This window comes from Phyllostomus discolor, chromosome 13, assembly GCF_004126475.2.
Source record: "Phyllostomus discolor isolate MPI-MPIP mPhyDis1 chromosome 13, mPhyDis1.pri.v3, whole genome shotgun sequence".
NCBI lineage: Eukaryota > Metazoa > Chordata > Mammalia > Chiroptera > Phyllostomidae > Phyllostomus > Phyllostomus discolor.
In genome coordinates, this window is record NC_040915.2 from 1,917,305 (window position 1) to 1,935,820 (window position 18,516).

General features: G+C 39.1%; 1 protein-coding gene across 3 annotated transcripts in view; it reads right to left on the minus strand.

The window, feature by feature from the left end:
- The window catches only part of ADAMTS19 (ADAM metallopeptidase with thrombospondin type 1 motif 19), a 244,175-nt gene that overhangs the window by 144,240 nt on the left and 81,419 nt on the right, over window positions 1–18,516 (minus strand). For all 3 annotated transcript variants that reach the window (XM_036014922.1, XM_036014923.1, XM_028528758.2), the window contains exon 7: window positions 15,341–15,384. In XM_036014922.1, coding sequence (XP_035870815.1) covers window positions 15,341–15,384 — 44 coding nt within the window. The remainder of the gene's footprint in view (window positions 1–15,340; window positions 15,385–18,516) is intronic.

The window sequence follows — 18,516 nt, forward strand, 5'->3', positions numbered from 1 at the left end:
TCATATAGAAAAACATTAACTGCATTCTACACCTAGTCCAAAGGATTATGAACTTAAAAATACTGAATATGAAACTAATACAACTTTCCAGTAGAAAAAAATAGAGTCCTAACCAAAGAGTAGTAAAATAGAGACAGATGATGGCAGTGAGTTAAGCATTTTTACTCTGAAATTCTCAGCACTTTAGGTGCTACAATGTTTGGGGGGGGTACAACTGGTATTTAATGAAAATTAAGCTACGTTTAAAGACTGGCTTGACCTCTTCTTCTCGCCCAGTAAAATGATGACTTCTGCTGAAATGTGGTTTGCAGGACATGCTGGTGTTTGGAAAGGAGAGTGTCTGGAGATTCTCACGTGCAGTGTCAACATAAAAGGTGATTTAAGTGTGTTTCAGTCTCTGAATATGCTCTTTTTTTTTTTTGGCAGTTGCTTCCCAGGTGGTCTGTATGCCTGCTGAAAATCCTGAAGTACATAAAATCAGAATTATTCAGAAGTGTACAGGAGAACAAACTACCATTCCAGCCTGCTGAGAGGCAGGGGAGAAACATCATTAACAATACAGAAGCTTCTAAATCTTGGCCATAGAATGCAGGGAGGGGCAGAGCGCCTCACAGTGGAAATCTGGTGGGAAAGGATACCCAACCTCTCACATCAGCAAAGACTAGAACAATATTCAGAGCTGCAAACTCTGAATATTTGCAATTTTCTATACTTTAAGGTCCTTAAAAGGTATCATGAGATACATACACATGCACATACTTGATCAATGACTGTCCCCACTGATATCACTCATTCCCTGATTATGGCAAAATTTATCACAGACTGCTCTGCAGAACCCTGGGCTCCCATCATATCTTTTCAGTGGGTCCCTAAGACCTTTTTGAGAGGCCAATGAGACAAAACTGTCGACATCTGCACTGATGGTGCAGCAGCAACGGGACGTAATATTGCCCAGCAGCACTCAGGGCCACAGCGCCATCCTTCACGGTCGGTGACTTCATTTTTTACTGCCACTCATTCCCAGGGGGACACATGCCAGGCCCACTTAAAATGACTGAAATTAAATGTATTAATTTCATTAAATCTGAATGCTTGAGCATACCCATTTCTTAATACTTCGTGTAACAAAAAGGAGGTGAGGAGAAAGGCTCTCTGCTGCACAATGAAAGATAACTCTGTCTCTGGGAAGAGTATCCTGAGATTGTTGGTGTTAAGAGCTAAAGTCACTAGGTTTTTCACTGCGCGCCATTTGTAGTTGACAGAATGGCAGACAAGTGTGGTTATTCACACTTGGGAATTTGGCAAACGTCTACCGAAAAATGGACAGAGAACCTGTTACTCCCGGGAAACCAAGTGATGGTATTTTTCTTCCCAATGCTAAAATCTGAGCTTTCAAATGAAATTAGAATATTGGAAAACTTTTATCTGCTATTGTGAGTTTGACAGCCTCCAAATCCAATGAGATTCATGGTGATATTGACAAAGATTTTTTAAATGTATACAAGTATTGTCTGGTGAAATGTGTCAACATTTAGAAAATTTGTCTAACTCAGTGAACTATTATTTTCTAATTGACCAAAGAATGATGCTAATAATACATTCCTAGTTAAACACATCTGCTTAAAGTGTAAAATGTACCAACAGACATTAACAAAGTATAAAATCGTACTGATGTGCTTCCACATTCCACACGGAAATCTGCTCACCACTGAGATGCCGGCACGTGTTTCAGTGCGCTCTCAAAGAAGAGTATCCATAACAACCCGAATAACTCACCCATTTTCTAATTACAGATCTTCGTGAGGCCACATTTTCTTCATACACTTCAACCAAAATAACAAAAGGCAACCCCTCCCAAGCAGAAGCAGATATAATATCCCAGCTGTCTTCTCTAAGCCAGAGAGACATACAGAGATTCGCAAACATCTAAAGCAAAGTCCTGTCTTCTCACTATTTTGTTTTGAATAATATCCTTTTTACAAAAAAGCATACTCTTTATGCTAACATTTGATGGGTTTATTATTGTTCATTTGACATAAATTATTTTTAGAATTTCTGTTTTGATTTCTGATACGGTGACAACTGATAAATATTATTTACAGAAAAAAGCACCTTTGGGATCTTCAATAAAAATCTGAAGACTCTAAGGACCAAAAAGTTTGAGAATCACTGGCATACAGCATATAGACAACTTAGGCAGCTACAGAGCAGTTTAGGATGTTATTTTTTAAACACTCGTGGTGGTCAGACCGACAGCTGGGTTCTCCAGAGCAACAGCTGATGCCAGAAGGCAGGTGAACGAGACCTACGATGTGCTGACGGTTACAATACTTTCACAAATAAGTGTGAAATTAAAACATTTTCAGACTAACAAAAACTTAAAAGATTTGCCATAAGCAGATTTCTACTAAAAGAAAATCTAACAAACGTCACTACGGGTAGCAGAAGAGTGCAGTCAGAGCAAAGATCTGCATTGTGTAAAAGAATAAAAAACTAATACAATTTTTATAAATATGTGGGTAAATCTAAATAAGCACTGACTGTAGAAAACCATGATAACATCTTGTAGGCTTTAGAAATGAAATAAAATTTTTAAAAAGAGCAATAGCCTACAATCAGGGTAAGGTATGTGAAGGGTTTTAAGGACCAGAATTATTGCTGCTGGGAGAAGGAAAAAAGATCGTTAGACTTTGGTTGGTTATGCTGACTTGTCTGAACTCCTAGGGGCTCAGTCGCTGAGTTCTCCTTCTCTCACCAAAAGTGAACTTGTTGAAACTCTTCATAGCCCGAGGCTTTATATATTACCACCTCTACAGCTCTCCCACCAGGTGACATTTTCCAGTTACACATCACACAGATACTCTGGCTTCTTGAATCATCAAATATTGATCCATTAATTTACTCTTGATTGATGACAATTAATATTCTATTGTATGTCCTCAGTGCACATACGAGTCTCTGATCTACATGACTTAGAATGAAATGGTCACAGGATAGACATAAGCCAGTTGTAACAGATACTGCCCGCAGTTTTCTGAAGTGGTCATACCAAATTTACATTCCCTTCTGAAGTGTGAAAGATTCAAGTTCTTCCTACTGCTGGACGATGTCAGACTTTTTCCTTTACTTTATTCTGTCTCATTGGCAGAAATCTCCATGGAATCTAAATATGTATTTCCCTTATTACTAGTGAGGCTGACATTTTTCCTTTTTTAAAAAATATATTTTATTGATTATGCTATTACAGTTGTCCCATTTTCCCCCTTCACTCCCCTCCCCCCTACATTCCCCCCTTTAGTTCATGTCCCTGTGTCATAAGTTCTTTCACTTCTACATTTCCTATACTATTCTTGCCCTCCCCCTGTCTATTTTCTACCTACCATCTATGCTACTTATTCTCTGTACCTTTTCCCCCCTTTCTTCCTCCCACTCCCCTGTTGCTAAACCTCCATGTGATCTCCATTTCTGTGGTTCTGCTCCTGTTCTCTTTATTTGCTTAGTTTGCTTTTGTTTTAGGTATGGTTGTTACTGTGAGTTTGATGTCTTTTTTTACTGTTGATATTTTTTATCTTCTTTTTCTTAGATAAGTCCCTTTAACATTTCATATAATAAGGGCTTGGTGATGATAAACTCCTTTAACTTGGCCTTATCTGAGAAGTGCTTTATCTGCCCTTCCATTCTAAATGAAAGTTTTGCTGAATAGAGTATTTTTGAATGTAGGTCCTTGCCTTTCATGACTTGGAATACTTCTTTCCAGCCCCTTCTTGCCTGCAAGGTCTCTTTTCAGAAATCAGCTGACATTCTGATGGGAACTCCTTTGTAGGTAACTGTCCCCTTATCTCTTGCTGCCTTCTAGAATTCTCTCCTTCATTTTTATCTTGGGTAATGTAATCATGATGTGCCTTGGCGTGTTCCTCCTTGGGTCCAGCCTCTTTGGGACTCTCTGAGCTTCCTGGACTTCTTAGAAGTCTATTTCCTTGCCATATTGGGAAAGTTCTCCTTTATTATTTGTTCAAATAACTTTTCCACTTGCTCTTCCTCTTCTCCTTCTGGTACCCCTATAATTCGGATATTGGAACGTTTAAAGGTGTCCTGGAAGTGCCTAAGCCTCTCCTCATTTTTTTGAGTTCTTGTTTCTTCCTTCTTTTCTGTTTGGTTGTTCCTTTCCTCCTTCTGGTCCCTTCCATTGATTCGAAACCCAGTTTCTTTCCATCACTATTGGTTCTGTGTACATTTTTCTTCATTTCACTTATTGTAGTCTGCATTTGTTCATCTAATTTATGACCAAAGTCCACCAATTCTGTGAGCATCCTGATCACCAGTGCTTTGAACTATGCATCTGATAGGTTGGCTATTTCTCGGTCGCTTAAAAAAACTGGCTCTGGGGCTTTTAACTCTGTTTGAGTCATCTTTTTAATTTAATTTAATTTTTTTCCTTTGGTCTGGTCGTGCCTGTTACGTATGAGGGGCGGAGTCTTAGGTGTTCACCAGGGCGGGGCACCTCAGTTGCTGGGTTGTGACGTTGTATGTGGGGGCGGGGTCCGAGAGGGAACAATGGCGCCCGCTCCACTGTCACCACGACTCCAGTCCCCCTTGCCACTTCCCACAAGCAAATTAGGCCCCTCTGGTGCTGGCTCCCAGGCGAGTGGGCTTGAGCACTCTCTCGGACTCTGTGGGTTTCTCCAAGGAGCCTCCTGTGAGGCTGAGAGAATCTCCCGGCCTCAGCTCCCACAGGTGTTTTCAATCAGTGCCTTCAGGCCTTGTTTCCCAGCATTGGGTCCCTGGATACGCTTGGTTTCCCTCGCGCGGTCTGTGTCGCTGTCGGTTTTCACTTAGTTTGTCTGCGCGCTAATGTGTGGCTGTGGACAGCCAGCTGCCTTGTGCGTCTCACTGGGTCTGCTCATTGCTTCCCGGGCCCAGGGTCTCCCACCAGTCCGTCAGCTGCCCCTACACTTCTAGGGTCCACCAACTGTGGTCTGCATGTGCGTGCGTCTGCCAGCCACCGGATTTTCCTGCCGGGACCCCTCAACCCCTCTCCGTAGGCCTCCAATTCCGCCCCTCCTTACCGGACTGGATGTATGGTATTCAGACTTCCATTCGGTTCATTTCTCTCTGTTCTGGTTGGTTTTTGTTTGTAAATTCTTGTTGTTCTTAGTTTTGGTTGTGTGAGGAGGTGCAGTGCGACCACCTATGCCTCCATCTTGGAATTCTCCTTCCTCCATTTTTCCTTTTTATAAAATTCACTTGATGCATTCTCTTCTAAAAATTGCTGTAAGAGCCCATTGCCCTATTTAGCATGTCTACTTGCTTGTTTGTGTCTTACTCACTGATTTATAGAAGTTGTTTTTATATGCTGGGTTTTAATACTTTGTTGGTTATCTGTATTGCAAATGTTATATATCTCTTATGTCTTAAAATCAATCTCTTTCATTAGAATTTACCACTCTGGTCTTTTTCTCTTGAGTGGTACATAGAATAGCAGTATGTCTTTAAATCAATGACAGCAAAGACACCTTAAAATCTGTGAAAGGAGGTACCATATTTGGCCATGCATAATATGCATGATTTTGCCCAAATTGCTGAGGGAAAAATAAAGATGTTCACTATATATGTGTAGTACTGACTGATTCTGTGTCTACATGAATGTTTTTCATTCTTTTCCCTATGCTTATGTGTTGAAAGTGTAACCCTAGAAAAGAAGAATGATATATGTATGCAAAATAATACTCTAGAAAACAATGATCAGTTTTGTTTTTAAATATAAGTAAATAAAAAATTGAATTAAAAATTAAAACAAAAGATTCTTTTTACCTGAAAGTTTGGGCCAAAAACATGGATGCATGTTATACACAGCAAAATATGGTATTTTCTCCCTGACAGAAACCTGTTTTTTCTCCACTGTCTTAATAGTATATTTTGATACACAGAAATTTTAAGTATTAATATGGGTGAATTCATCAAGAATTTCCTTTATGATTAACATTTTTGTATCCTTTTTTAAGAACTGTCTACCTCAATAATTTTAAATTATTACTTTTGTTTTTGAACATACAGGGTTTGGCAGAAGTAAGGCCTGCTTGAGTGTGATTGTTCAGGTGATAGTACAGGTGTAATAATTTATAGTTTTAATTTGAACATTTCACCTAAAATGTCATATGGTGTGCTTACGTGTGATATTGTTATGTGACAGAATTACATGCTTATGATATTGTAATAAAGGATTTGTAATTTAAAGAAGGGGGTGTTGTTTGTGCTGAGCCCTGTATACACATGACCCATGGACATGGACAACGGTGTGGGGACTGCCTGAGGGAGTTGGGGGATCGCTGGGTGGAAGGAGGCTCAGAGAGAAAAATTGGGACAATTATAATAGCACAATCAATAAAATATAATAAAAATGAAAAAATTAAATTATTTTTCTATGTTTTCTTTTCTAAATTTTTAAAAACTTAAACCACAGGGAATTCATTTAAACTTTTCTCCATGTGGATGATTCATTGTATTCAGAGCAGGTGCCTCCTCTCCCAGTGTTCTGCCTTATTTACAGCTTCCCAAAAACATACAGCAGCAATGTCCTGTTTGATATATGCTGTGCCTTGATTTCTGATAGAGCGGACTCCTCCTGCATCTTCTTCACCAGTGTCCTGGCAGTTCCTAGGCCTCTATGCTCCTCTGTGTATCATCAGCCCATCGATTTTCTTCCCAAAGTCCCATGAGCATTTTTATGGAAGTGCATTTTATCAGCAGATGAATTTGAGGGAAATGGACATTGGTACCATCTTCTGTCTTTCAGGCCATGAGTACAGTTCACCTTTTCATTGAGTTATATCTTCTTGATTGAATTGCAAGATAGCTCAACAATTTTCCCCACATGTCTAATCTATATGGTTATATATATTCTAAAGAATTTTATTTTTTCCATGTATTTGATAAAAATTTTTGAATTAAATGTCTGTTAATTGCTAATATATAAAATGCAGTTGGTGATTAAATGTAAGTTGCTACCTAACCACCTAACTCTTGTTTATTTTAATAAGCTATTCCATATGCTCTATGTTTTCCTAAAATGTAGACAATCATAATATCTACTTCATTTTAAGGCCTGGAATCTCCAATGCATTGTTTAATAGAAATAGTGATCATAGCATCCACTTCTTGTTTCTGATTTAAAAGGAATGTTTTTAATGCTCTGGTATTTTTGTAAAAGATACTAATGCATCTTTTTGGTAAATCTCTTTAACCTGTTTAGTAAAGTTTCTACTTTGTCCTATTCTGTTAAGAGTTTTTATTAGGAACGTGGTTTGAATTTTATGAAAGACATCTTCCTTGTCTGTGATGATCATGTAGTTTTATCTTTAATTGGGTTACATGGATACATATTATGATTTTCTAATGTTAAACTACCCCTGCATATCTGAAATAAATCTCGAACAAGATAATCCTACCTGGTTATTTAAAAAATACAAAGTAAGATAAAATCTGCTAATATTTAATTTCAAATTCTTTTCTGAGTGAGAATAGCTTATTATTTTTATTTCTTACCCTGTCCTCTTTAAGATTTGGTAAGAAATTTATATGGCTTTAATTTACCCTTTCATGTTCTCTAAAATTATTTGTGTAATATTGGAATGATCAGGGTTTTTAAAAATTTTTAGTAGAAATCATCTATAAAATCATCAATGCTTGATATTTTTTTAGAAAGATTTAAAAACTGATTTCCTAGATTTCTCTCATTGTAAATGGATGATATAGACAGACTTTTTCAGGGGGTGTCTAGTCTCTCAGCTAGAAATAGTCAAGTATAATTAATTGTGTTTGTTAACACAGTCCCAGTTTATTTCTGCCTACATACACTTATATATCATGCTGCACATTTCTATTTCTAAATCTAACCCCAAACTCTTTCCAGTTCCTAAAACCACAGAGCCAGAACTCTTGGCCTCACAAGCTGAAGGTCTGAGAGTACTGTGTTTCTTTCCTCCGCCTCTGTGAGCGATTGGAGGGGGTAATGTTAGTTACCGCAAAGTATCTGCTTTCCTATGGTTGCTATGACAAATTATCACAAATTTTGGAGCTTCAACCCCTGAATTTATTACCTTCCAACTCTCCACGTTAGTTCAACCAGAGTTCAGTGGCTAAAGTTGTGGTGTCACATAGATGTCCATCCCTTCAGAAGGCGTTAGGAAAAGAACCCATCTCCTTGCTTTGCACAGGTTCTAAAGCCAGTGTTACTTGGGGCCCCTTCCTCCATCTTCAAAGCCAGTAATGACAAGTCAAATCCTGCTCACATCACAGCTCTCTGTGCCTTCTCCAGCAGTGGAGACAATGTCAAGGGTTTTACAACATTCTGTGAAGTCAGTAACACAGCTTCTAGTTTTGTGCCCAGTGGAATGTGACATTTTCATACAATCACAGAAAGGTCCATAACAACATATAGATGCAAACTCCACACCAAGAAGTACGACACTAGTATTTTTCCCATTTGTTCACAAGAGAATGTAGATGTGAGAGAAGCAATTCGGGGAAATTTTACATGTTAATTATAAAATTTGGGGCTTCATTAAAAAATACAGGGGAGGAATCCAAACTTCCAAGGTGCTAACTAATATGCCCACATTCATATAGGCAGCAGTAGAGCTCTGATTTCAGTCTAGATGTCTGAATTCAAAATCCATGCTCTGCTCTGTTTCAGAGTTTCCTTCATCTAGAAATCACCTAGAAATAATTAAACAAGTTCAGAGTTTGAAGAAATTAAATAAGATAATGTCCATGAAGTGTGGCTCAAATTATAGTGTACAGCATAAATCTTACCATTGCTTTTCAAATACAGGCATTCCTAGAAGGAATATAGACAATAATATTCAAATAAAAATGTCTGGTGCTGGATGGAAACCAGACTGATCATATAAATGTCTACCACTATGTTTTACACCTAAAACTAATATAATATGGTATGTCAACTGTAATTGAAAAATTAAAAAATGTTTAAAAGATGTGTGTATATATATATACACAATGGAGTGTTACTCAGCCGTAACAAAGGAGGATATCCTATCCTGCCATTTGCAACAGCACAGATGGACCTCGAACATGTTATGCTAAGTGATATAAGTCAGAGGACAAGTACTATATGATGTCACTTATATGTGGAATCCAAAAGAGAAAATTTGACGTATAAAAAAAGAGACAGAATAAAATGGTAGTTACCTGATTGAAAGTGTTTAAGGGTACGTACTTATAATAAGCGTTAAATAAGCCATAGAGATCTAATGTACAGTGTATTGAAATAGCCATTAATAAGTACATAATGTGATCAATATAGTTACAATACCCATAGTACAATATATAAATGTATCAAAGTAACATGCCGTACACCTTAAATTTACAGAATGTTATTTGTCCAATTTATCCAATAAAAATTGCTCCTTTCAAAAATAAATAAAATATAGGCATTCCTCTCCATTAATAATAATATACTCAACTTAATAATATACATTCAAAGTTATTAACTGCTGTCCTTCCTCTTTCACTATAACCAGGAGAGTAGGAAAATTGTCATGTTAAAGTTATCATTCAGGCCCATATTATCCAAACTAATCAATACTAAACCCACATATTTCCTTTCTCTTTCCTCTCTCTCATTGTTTTCATTACAGTATCCAAAATGAAAAGAGCTGACTTCACAACAGTAATAGACAAAAAAGAAAAGAAGGTACACACTGACTTAAGCACCTGATAAAAATATACCCTGTATATATAACATGAGGATATTTAGAAATGTGTGTAGACTTCCAGACAAGATGGCAGCATAGATAAACATGTAACTCGTCTCCTCCCAAAAATACATCAAAATTACAACTAAACTACAGGACAACCATCATGCAGGATCACCTGAAGTCTGGCTGAATAGAAGGCTTACAACTAGGAAATTAAAGGAGAAGCTGCATTGAGAGTAGTAGGAGGGCTGGCAATGCAGAACGGGCTGCTCCCATGCCCTTGTAAAATCGGGAGGGATATCTTGGCTGTGGCGGTCACCCCTGAGGAGCGCGGGGTCCCAGCCCCACACCAGGCCCCCAGTCCAGGGCTCCAGAGCCAGGAGGAATACCCCATAGCTTCTGGCTGTAAAAACCAATGGGGATTGTGGCTGAGTGAGATGAAGGCTTCTGGAGTCCCAGGCAGTTCCTCTCAAAGGGCCTGCACACAGACTTACTAAGGCTCATTCCCTCTGAGATTTAGCATGGAAGCAGTAGTTTGAAAGGAGAAACATACAGGGAGAAACTGAATTGTCCAGCATCAGGGCAAGAGCTGGGGGATAGCTTTCTCCCAGACAGAAGTGCTGGCAGAGGCCATTATTCCTTTGATGAGCCCATTTCCCAGAGCTGGCAGGCAAGTACCATATCTGACTCACCATCTCCCTGGCTCGCACTGTTTCCTCATCCTGGTGATGCCCTGATGCTCCACCCCACCCAACTTTCAGGCTTACCCAAGCTGTTTCCAGTGACTTTTTCATACAAATGGCCTGTCATGGCTCATGTTTCAGAATATCCTAAAATCTGTCAAACAAGCAGCACCTGGCCACAGCATGCACTGTACCTCTTGCCAAGTGGCCTCAGGCCTGGCACTAGCAGTAGCTGGCTTTGGTTTGCAGCTTGACCTCACCAGAACACCTCCAAGCCCAGCACAAGTAGCAGCCATCTGCAGATCATTTTGTAGCTCAAACTGTTTGGCCCTGGGCAGAACAAAAGAAGTGGCTGAATTTGACCTGCACCTCCCTGAAGGCCCCAGGGCCAGTGTACCCAATGGACAGCTTTAGATCAAGTCAAAGCACCATCACCCAACTACCTCCATGAGCAACACACTCAACGGGCAGACTCAGCAGCACCAGAGTCCTGCAGAAGAAAGTCCTGCTCTGTGGGGTGGGCCCCTGCACAGCTGATCCTCTATGGTAGTCAGAGGTCAGTGGTCGCAGCCAGTCCTTTCAGCTAATTAGCTTGGGGATAAATCCCTCCCAGTGGCATGCCAACAGCAATCCAGGCTCAACCACAAGAGGAGGGTGTACTCAGCCCACATGGGAGGTGTACTTCCAGTGCCCAACTTGAGTGATTGGGGAGGTGACCCTACAGGACACCTACTACAACAGGCCATGATACCAAGCCTGGGACACATAGGAGCTCTACCTAATACACAGAAACAAAGACAGGGAGGCTGCAGAATGAGGAGACAAAGAAACATGGCCCAAATGAAAGAATAGAACAAAAGTTCAGAGAAAGAACTAAACAAAATGGAGACAAGCAATCTACTAGATGCAGAATTTAAAACACTGGTTATAAGGATGCTCAGGGAATTTAGTGTAAACTTCAGCAGTGTAAAAAAGAAATCAAGGGTACACTAACTGAAATGAAGAATAATTTATAGGAAATCAACAGTAGAGGAGATGAAACTCAGAATCAGATCAGTGATTTGGAATATAAGGGGTAAAAAACACCCAACTGGAAAAGCAAAAAGGAAAAAGAATTTAAAAAAAATGAGAATAGTTTAAGAAGCCTCTGGGACAACTTCAAGAAGTCCCACATTCGCATCATGGAGAGGCCAGAAGAAGGAGAGAGAGCAAGAAATGTAAAAACCTATTTGAAAAAATAATGACAGAAAACTTCTCTAACTTGGAGCAGGAAATAGACATGTAAGTCCAAGAAATACAGAGTCCCAAGCAAGATGAACCCAAGAGGCCCACCCCAAGACACATCATAATTAAAATGCAAAAAGTTAAAGACAAAGAGAGAATCATAAAAGCAACAAGAGAAAAGTGGTTAGCTACCTAAAAGGGAGTTCCCATAGGACTCAGTTGATTTCTCAATGGAAACTTTTCAGGCCAGAAGAAAGTGGCAAGAAATATTCAAAGTGATGAAAATCAGGGACCTACAATCAAGATTACTCTACCTAGCAAAGCTGATTTATAATCGAAGGACAGATAAAGAGCTTCCTCAGACATGAAAAAGTTGAAGATGTTCATTACAACCAAAAGGTATTATATAAAAGGTTAAAGGGTCTCCTTTATGAAGAAAGTAAAGATGAAAAATATGAACCCTAAAATGGCAATAAATACATATCTATCAACAATGGAATAAAAAAAACAAAATAAACAAGCTGAACAGAAACAGACTTATACAGAGAACATTTTGATGGCTACGAGATGGGAGGGGGGTGGGGGATGGGTGAAAAAGGTGAAAGGATTAAGAAGTACCAATTGGTTGGTACAGAACAGTCATGGGGATGCAGAGTGCAGCATAGGAAGTATAGTCAATAACATTCTATAACCATGTATGGTGTCAGATGGGTGGGAGATTCATCAGGATGGTCGATTCATAGATTATATATCTAATCATTGGGGTGTACACCTGAAACTAATATAATAATGTATGTCAACTGTCACTGAAAAATAAAAAAGATTTAAAAGTAGAAAAATTTAAATGTGTGTCAATACACATTTTATTGATTTAAGCCTTAAATCCCTTTTGGTTCATTTTACTAGAGATTAAGAGCTGTTAAGATAACCGATAAGCTACACATGCCTTGTTTAATTTTTCAGCTGGCCACAGAGCAAGTTACCAGCACCCTCTTAATAATAGTGGAAATTATCAATGTTGTCCTACATTCTCCCTTTCTTATAAATGCATATATGAATGTCAGAGAAGATCTATGCCTTAGGCTGCAAGTTACAGAAATAAAAGTTACAATCTCAAATTGGCTTAAATACCGAACATATCTACTGGCTCACACCTTCTGAAGCTCAGAGATCAGACTGGGCCCAAGGTTAGAGAACGCAGTGATTCCACAACATAATCAAGGAGTAAGGCCCCTTTCCTCTCTCCATTCTGCTGTGTTTGAGTTCAGATTCATCCCAAGGCTGGCGTCCTTTGCAATTACAGCTTCTCCATTTACATCCAGTGGGGACATATATAAACAAGCTTCAACCATAAAAAATGTCCCTCTCTTCAGCTTAATGAGGCAAACACAGGTGGCAGGTCACACGTCCCAGTCATAGCAGTGCCATTTGCTATAACTGGCTTAGGGCTGTGGTCCTGAAATAATGCTGTGGATGGGCCTGGACTAATCATAAGCCATTGCCAGAGAAGCATCCTTTTCCTCCACGCATTGTTGCTGCACAGCATAGATACGTGGGTGATGGGTGGCAGCCGTCATGCCTATTCTCACAAATGTCAACAAACCTCCTCCAAGTATGTCTCTAGGCATCAGCGTGGTCAATGTACCAAGAACATTTGGGGGCTAGGGGGAAACGGGGACTGGAATGAAGAGACTACTCTTCCAACAAGGTTGTTGTAAGTTTTCATGTTCTCTCTTCTAAGGAAATACTTCAGATTTTTATTCTGCTCAAGACTAAATAGGAAGACCCTTGTCTCCTACTTGGGCTGGGGAAAAGAACTGCCATTAGACGTAGGAAGGAAAACTGGGATTCGGTGATGCCAGAGGTGACACAAGAATCTAAGAACACAAAAATCCAGAGAGATCTCAGGAAGGGCACTGGACCTCCCACTTCCTGCGCCATCACAGGCTCCCAGGGGGCAGGCCTAACAGAGCTGGGACTGACTGCACCGCTCTCCTGATCATCCAAACTCAGCCAGGTACTGCGTTAATCAAATGGGCTTTAAACCAGAAATAAGCTTCCTGGATGATATATGCATATATCACAAAAAGAATGCTATTTTCAACGAGCAGATTTAGCAAGATGTGAAGCATAGTCATAATCAAAAACAATTTGATTTGCTTCACGTTAGTAGTTGCTTCCTTAGTACAAGAGCCCATGGTATGAAGTGGTGTGGTTATAGAAGATTCTGCTGTTTCTCTCGGTCGCTCAAGGGAAGCAAGAAATTGGTCTGTGTTACAGAAGGCTCTAGGGCAACATAGCCGCTGTGTGGAGAGGAGGTCATTGATTTGGGACAAGCTTTATTGGTGATCAAAGTTTCCACGGTTGAGTTGATGGACACTGCATTAAGATTTAGTTTATGGAGATCCAGGCAAGAGGAGGAGGAGAAAGCTGCCGGAAGCAGGTACGTGAGTTAACATGATGAATACCCTCCCTGAGTCAAGGTGGCTTTTGCTTAGGTGTCCAGTTCTCTTTCTGCCTGAAGTCCCTTCGGAACCAGACATGCCTATCAGTCCATCCTCTTCTGCTTTCTTTTGCTTTAACTATTTTGCACTTATTTCAGATTTTAATCATAGGAGGAGGCTGATGAGAACTTAATGGAATTAGTTAGAATGATTTTTTAAAACACCTATAACCCTTTATTCTGTTTTTATACGCTTTTTATTGTTAATCTTTCAAAGAACCTCTTTGGTAAAGAGGTTGGTAAAGATGGTAAAGATATCACCCTGTAGAAATGACCCCACATGACATTAAAACAGGTTATGACTCTTACATTTGTCTTACCCATGTCTTGTTACACATAGCTATATAACTTAAAACTATTCATAGTTACATAGTTTATACCTACATATAGTTGTATATTTTTGGATAGGTAAATTTATGTAGATGAACTTATATAAGCATATATCTAGAACTGTGGTTCCTTGGATTCTATTGGCTATATGGTCATATTTAAGGGGTTTTAGATATCTAGGCCGAATACATAGAAAATGTACCACTTCGTGTATAGAGATTGGCATCAGTCATGCAAATTGAATGGACTTTCTTTGACTGCAAAGAACTTTAAGCATATAGAAATGAAAAACAATCTGTTAGCCTAGAAAAGGTCAATCAGACTCCCAGTAGATTCTATTAAGCCCATAAGGGCTTAATAGAATTTTATTAAGCCCTTATGTACATCTCTGGGAAAATACCAAATAAGAACTCATTATATTCTTAAAGCATTGTTTAAAAATTTTTAAAATATATAGTGTACACATATCTTTAAGCTGCGTCATTAATAACTGAAGTATTGACAAATGATTAAACACATAAATTGAAAATATATAACTTTGACATCTTAAAAATATTCCATTAACCCTGGCTGGCGTAGCTCAGTGGATTGAGCACAGGCTGCAAACCAAAGTATCACAGGTTCAATTCCCAGTCAGGGCACATGCCTGGGTTGCAGGCCACAGCCCCCAGCAACTGCACATTGATGTTTCTCTCTCTGTTTCTCTCTCTCTCTCTCTCTCTCTCTCTCTCTCTCTCTGTCTCCCTTCCCTCTCTAAAAATAAATAAATAAAATATTTAAAAAATATATATTCCATTAAAAACAGCACTATCTGATAATCTCCTATAGTTGTGTTATGGTCCCCAGAACTGCTCAAAAGTGTAAAAATGTGAATAGACACTTACCAACAGTATCACATGGTTCATCTTTGTGCACACAGAAATCTTTTCTAGAAAGAAAAATATAAAATGGAAGTAAAAAACCTTTCCTCAAATAATAGTTGTATGAATAATAAAGAGCTGAATGAATAATTAATAGTTGTATGGCTGGTAAACTTCCATCTCTATCTATAGGAATTCAATAAAACTGAAAATGAGGTTAAATTATTTTTAGTTCTAAGAAAACATGGCAATTAAATTTTTCATGGTACCTTTTTACCTGATATAATCCTGAAACATGTTCTCTTATTTCACAGACAATATTTCAAAAGTAAACATCTATCTTGTTTTGAATTTACAGGATTTCATTTATTTACTATGAAAAAAACAGTATCTGATATTGGGACATGGCTTCTTGTTTGAAAAATGGTCTAAAATCTCTACTTCACATAACCTCCAAATAATTTCCAGATTAAAGATTTAAATGTGAGGAATACAGTTTAAAACAACATAACATTTTATATCATAAGATTGGAAAATTTTTAAAAGACAGAAAATCACTCTAAATAAGGCATGAAGGATTGAGTATTTTTACATAGCTGTCTAATTTAGGATTTTTACATAGGGTCTAACCATGAATAACATTCTATAATTTGCTTTTTATTTGACTACTATATCGTGGAGAGCATTCCATAGCAAACTGTGAACTTTTGAGACGGCTATCAAAAAGCAAACTTCAAGCATTCATAAACATAGATGAAAAATCTGCAGTCACCTTGCTCATCGTGCACTTGCTCTCTGGTTAACTTTTTTATTGAGTTACAATTGGCATACACCATGATTTCTGGTTAATTTTAGCATTTCTTTTTGTATTTGTAGTTCTGCAGTCCCACCCAGATGTGTCTAGATGCTGATTTTACTTTTCTTTATCTTCTTTGGTACTTGGTATGATTCTCAATTAGAAGATCCTTGAACACATGAAAACCCTTACTATTTTCTGTTTAGCGAATCCCTCGCACACGTTCTCCTGGAGCCCCTCCCAGCACGGGCGCGTTCTAGTCTCAGCGTCTGGAACTCTGGGGCACTGAGCTGCGTCTCCATCTCTCAGCAGCTAGGTGTAGCCTCTGGGAGAGTTCCCTCAGACCCCTCATCCCACCCACTGGTGCTCCCTTCCACTGTACCTAACCTGATTTTCAACTCAGAAATTCAAATTTTAAGTATAATTTCTTTGAGAGATGTTTAGTTTTCCTCAGCTTTCAAATCAACTGTTTTTTTTTTTTTTTGTCAGCCACCTTATTCTAACATTTTGAACTTTTTGTGGGTTTTTAATTGTGAGAACAGGCTCTAACAAAATCTGTCAGCTTTTTTTTAAAGTTATTCTTTATTGTGATTCTGGGCTTTTACAATGTAAGATGTTGTCATTTTGAGTTTTAGAATTCCATTGTGAACTCATTCAGTTAGACTCATTCATGGTGGCCTTGTGTGGTCTAAGATGACAGAGGGCCACTTCAGGGCAGCTTACTATCGGCTTTTGCTGCATGCATCGCTGGAAAGAGTGTTGCTTGAGGTGCGCTTTTTCTAACCCAGGGTCCTGGTTGAGACAGAATGCTCCCTATTGATGACCCAGGCTTGTGTGTACAGTTCTCCCCAGAGCACACGTTCACTCAAGGTGTGAGTAGCTACCAAAAGGTTCTGGCTGCGTGTTATCACTTCAGTTCCACTTCCCCACTTCATAAAACCTCAGACGTTGAGTGTGGGCTGTGAACCAAAGTGTCGCAGGTTTGGTTCCCAGTCAGGGTACATTCCTGGGTTGCAGGGCATGACCCCCAGCAACTGCACACTGATGTCTCTCTCTCTCTCTCTCTCTCTCTCTCTCTGTCTCCCTCCCTTCCCTCTCTAAAAAACATAAATAAATAATTAAAAAAAAAAAACCTCAGAGGTTTTTCTTCATGTGGGAGCTAAACCCAAGAACCCACATTTCTGAGTCCAATAAACTTTTGCCAGGATGGCTACCACATTACCTCAGAAGAATACTACTTTTTTTTTACTTACTTTGCATATAAAAGAGTTTTATTACATTTTTTCTATAATTCCTGTATGCCTACAAATGGGAACACTTGCTGATTATCTACTCAGCCAGATCATCACATAGGTAAAGGAAGTAAACCGATCTGTGACCAACCATATAGTAATTAAGAATAGTAAAACTTGTTTAACTTTGAATCTTAATATACATAGAAAGTAGCCATATAGGCCTTATTCTATTATTATAAATCACGCATCTAGTTTTACCAGACTCTTTAAAAGGCTATATAACTGCCTCAATAAGACATTCACCTTGACTGCAATTAATAATATTTTTTTCAGAGGTTCTCAAATGGAGCTATAATAAGAGATGGCCCCGGATCATCCAAACCCAGTGGCTGAGATTTCTAGAGAGTGCTAACTCACTGTCTTTATTTTTCTAACCCCCTCTAACGTCACTGTCTCTTTTTCTGTAAATCCTCACCCAAGTATATGTTTATTGATTTGAGAGAGAAACAGAGACGGAGAGAGAGGATGAGAGAAAAATCAATGTGCTAGAGGAACACTGACCTGTTCCCTCCCGCACACACCCCGACCAGGGACCAAAACCGCAGCCTGGGCCTGTGCCCTGACCAGGATGGAGCCTGCGACCTTCTCGTGTGCGTGACAACACTCCAACCAACTGAGCCACCCAGCCAGGGCTTCACTGTCTTTCTTGATGCCTGGTTCTTCAATGCTTCCGTTGATTCTAAGTACTACACAGAATTTCTCTATTTATCAAAAAAAAAATCTGCCCTGGCTGGTGTGGTTCAGTTGGTTGGAACATTGACCAACCATAGACACAAGGGTCGTAGTTCAATTCCTGGTCAGCGCGTGTGCCAGGGCAGGAGCATGTGCAGGCTCCATCCTGGCCGGGGCACATGTGAGAAGCAATCAATCGATGCTTCTCTTGCACATCAACGTATCTCTCCCTCTCTCTCAAATCAATAAGCTTGTCCTTGGGTGAAAGTAATTTTTTTTTAATCAAAGGTCACTCTTCTTCTGGCACTCAAATTAGGCAAAGTTGGATTCTGTGGTTCAAAACCAACATGAAATGATACAAGAAAATATACCACCCCTACCCACCTTCCCCAGTGGTGTAACATATTCAGAGTCTGAATAGAGCTACAGATGAAGAA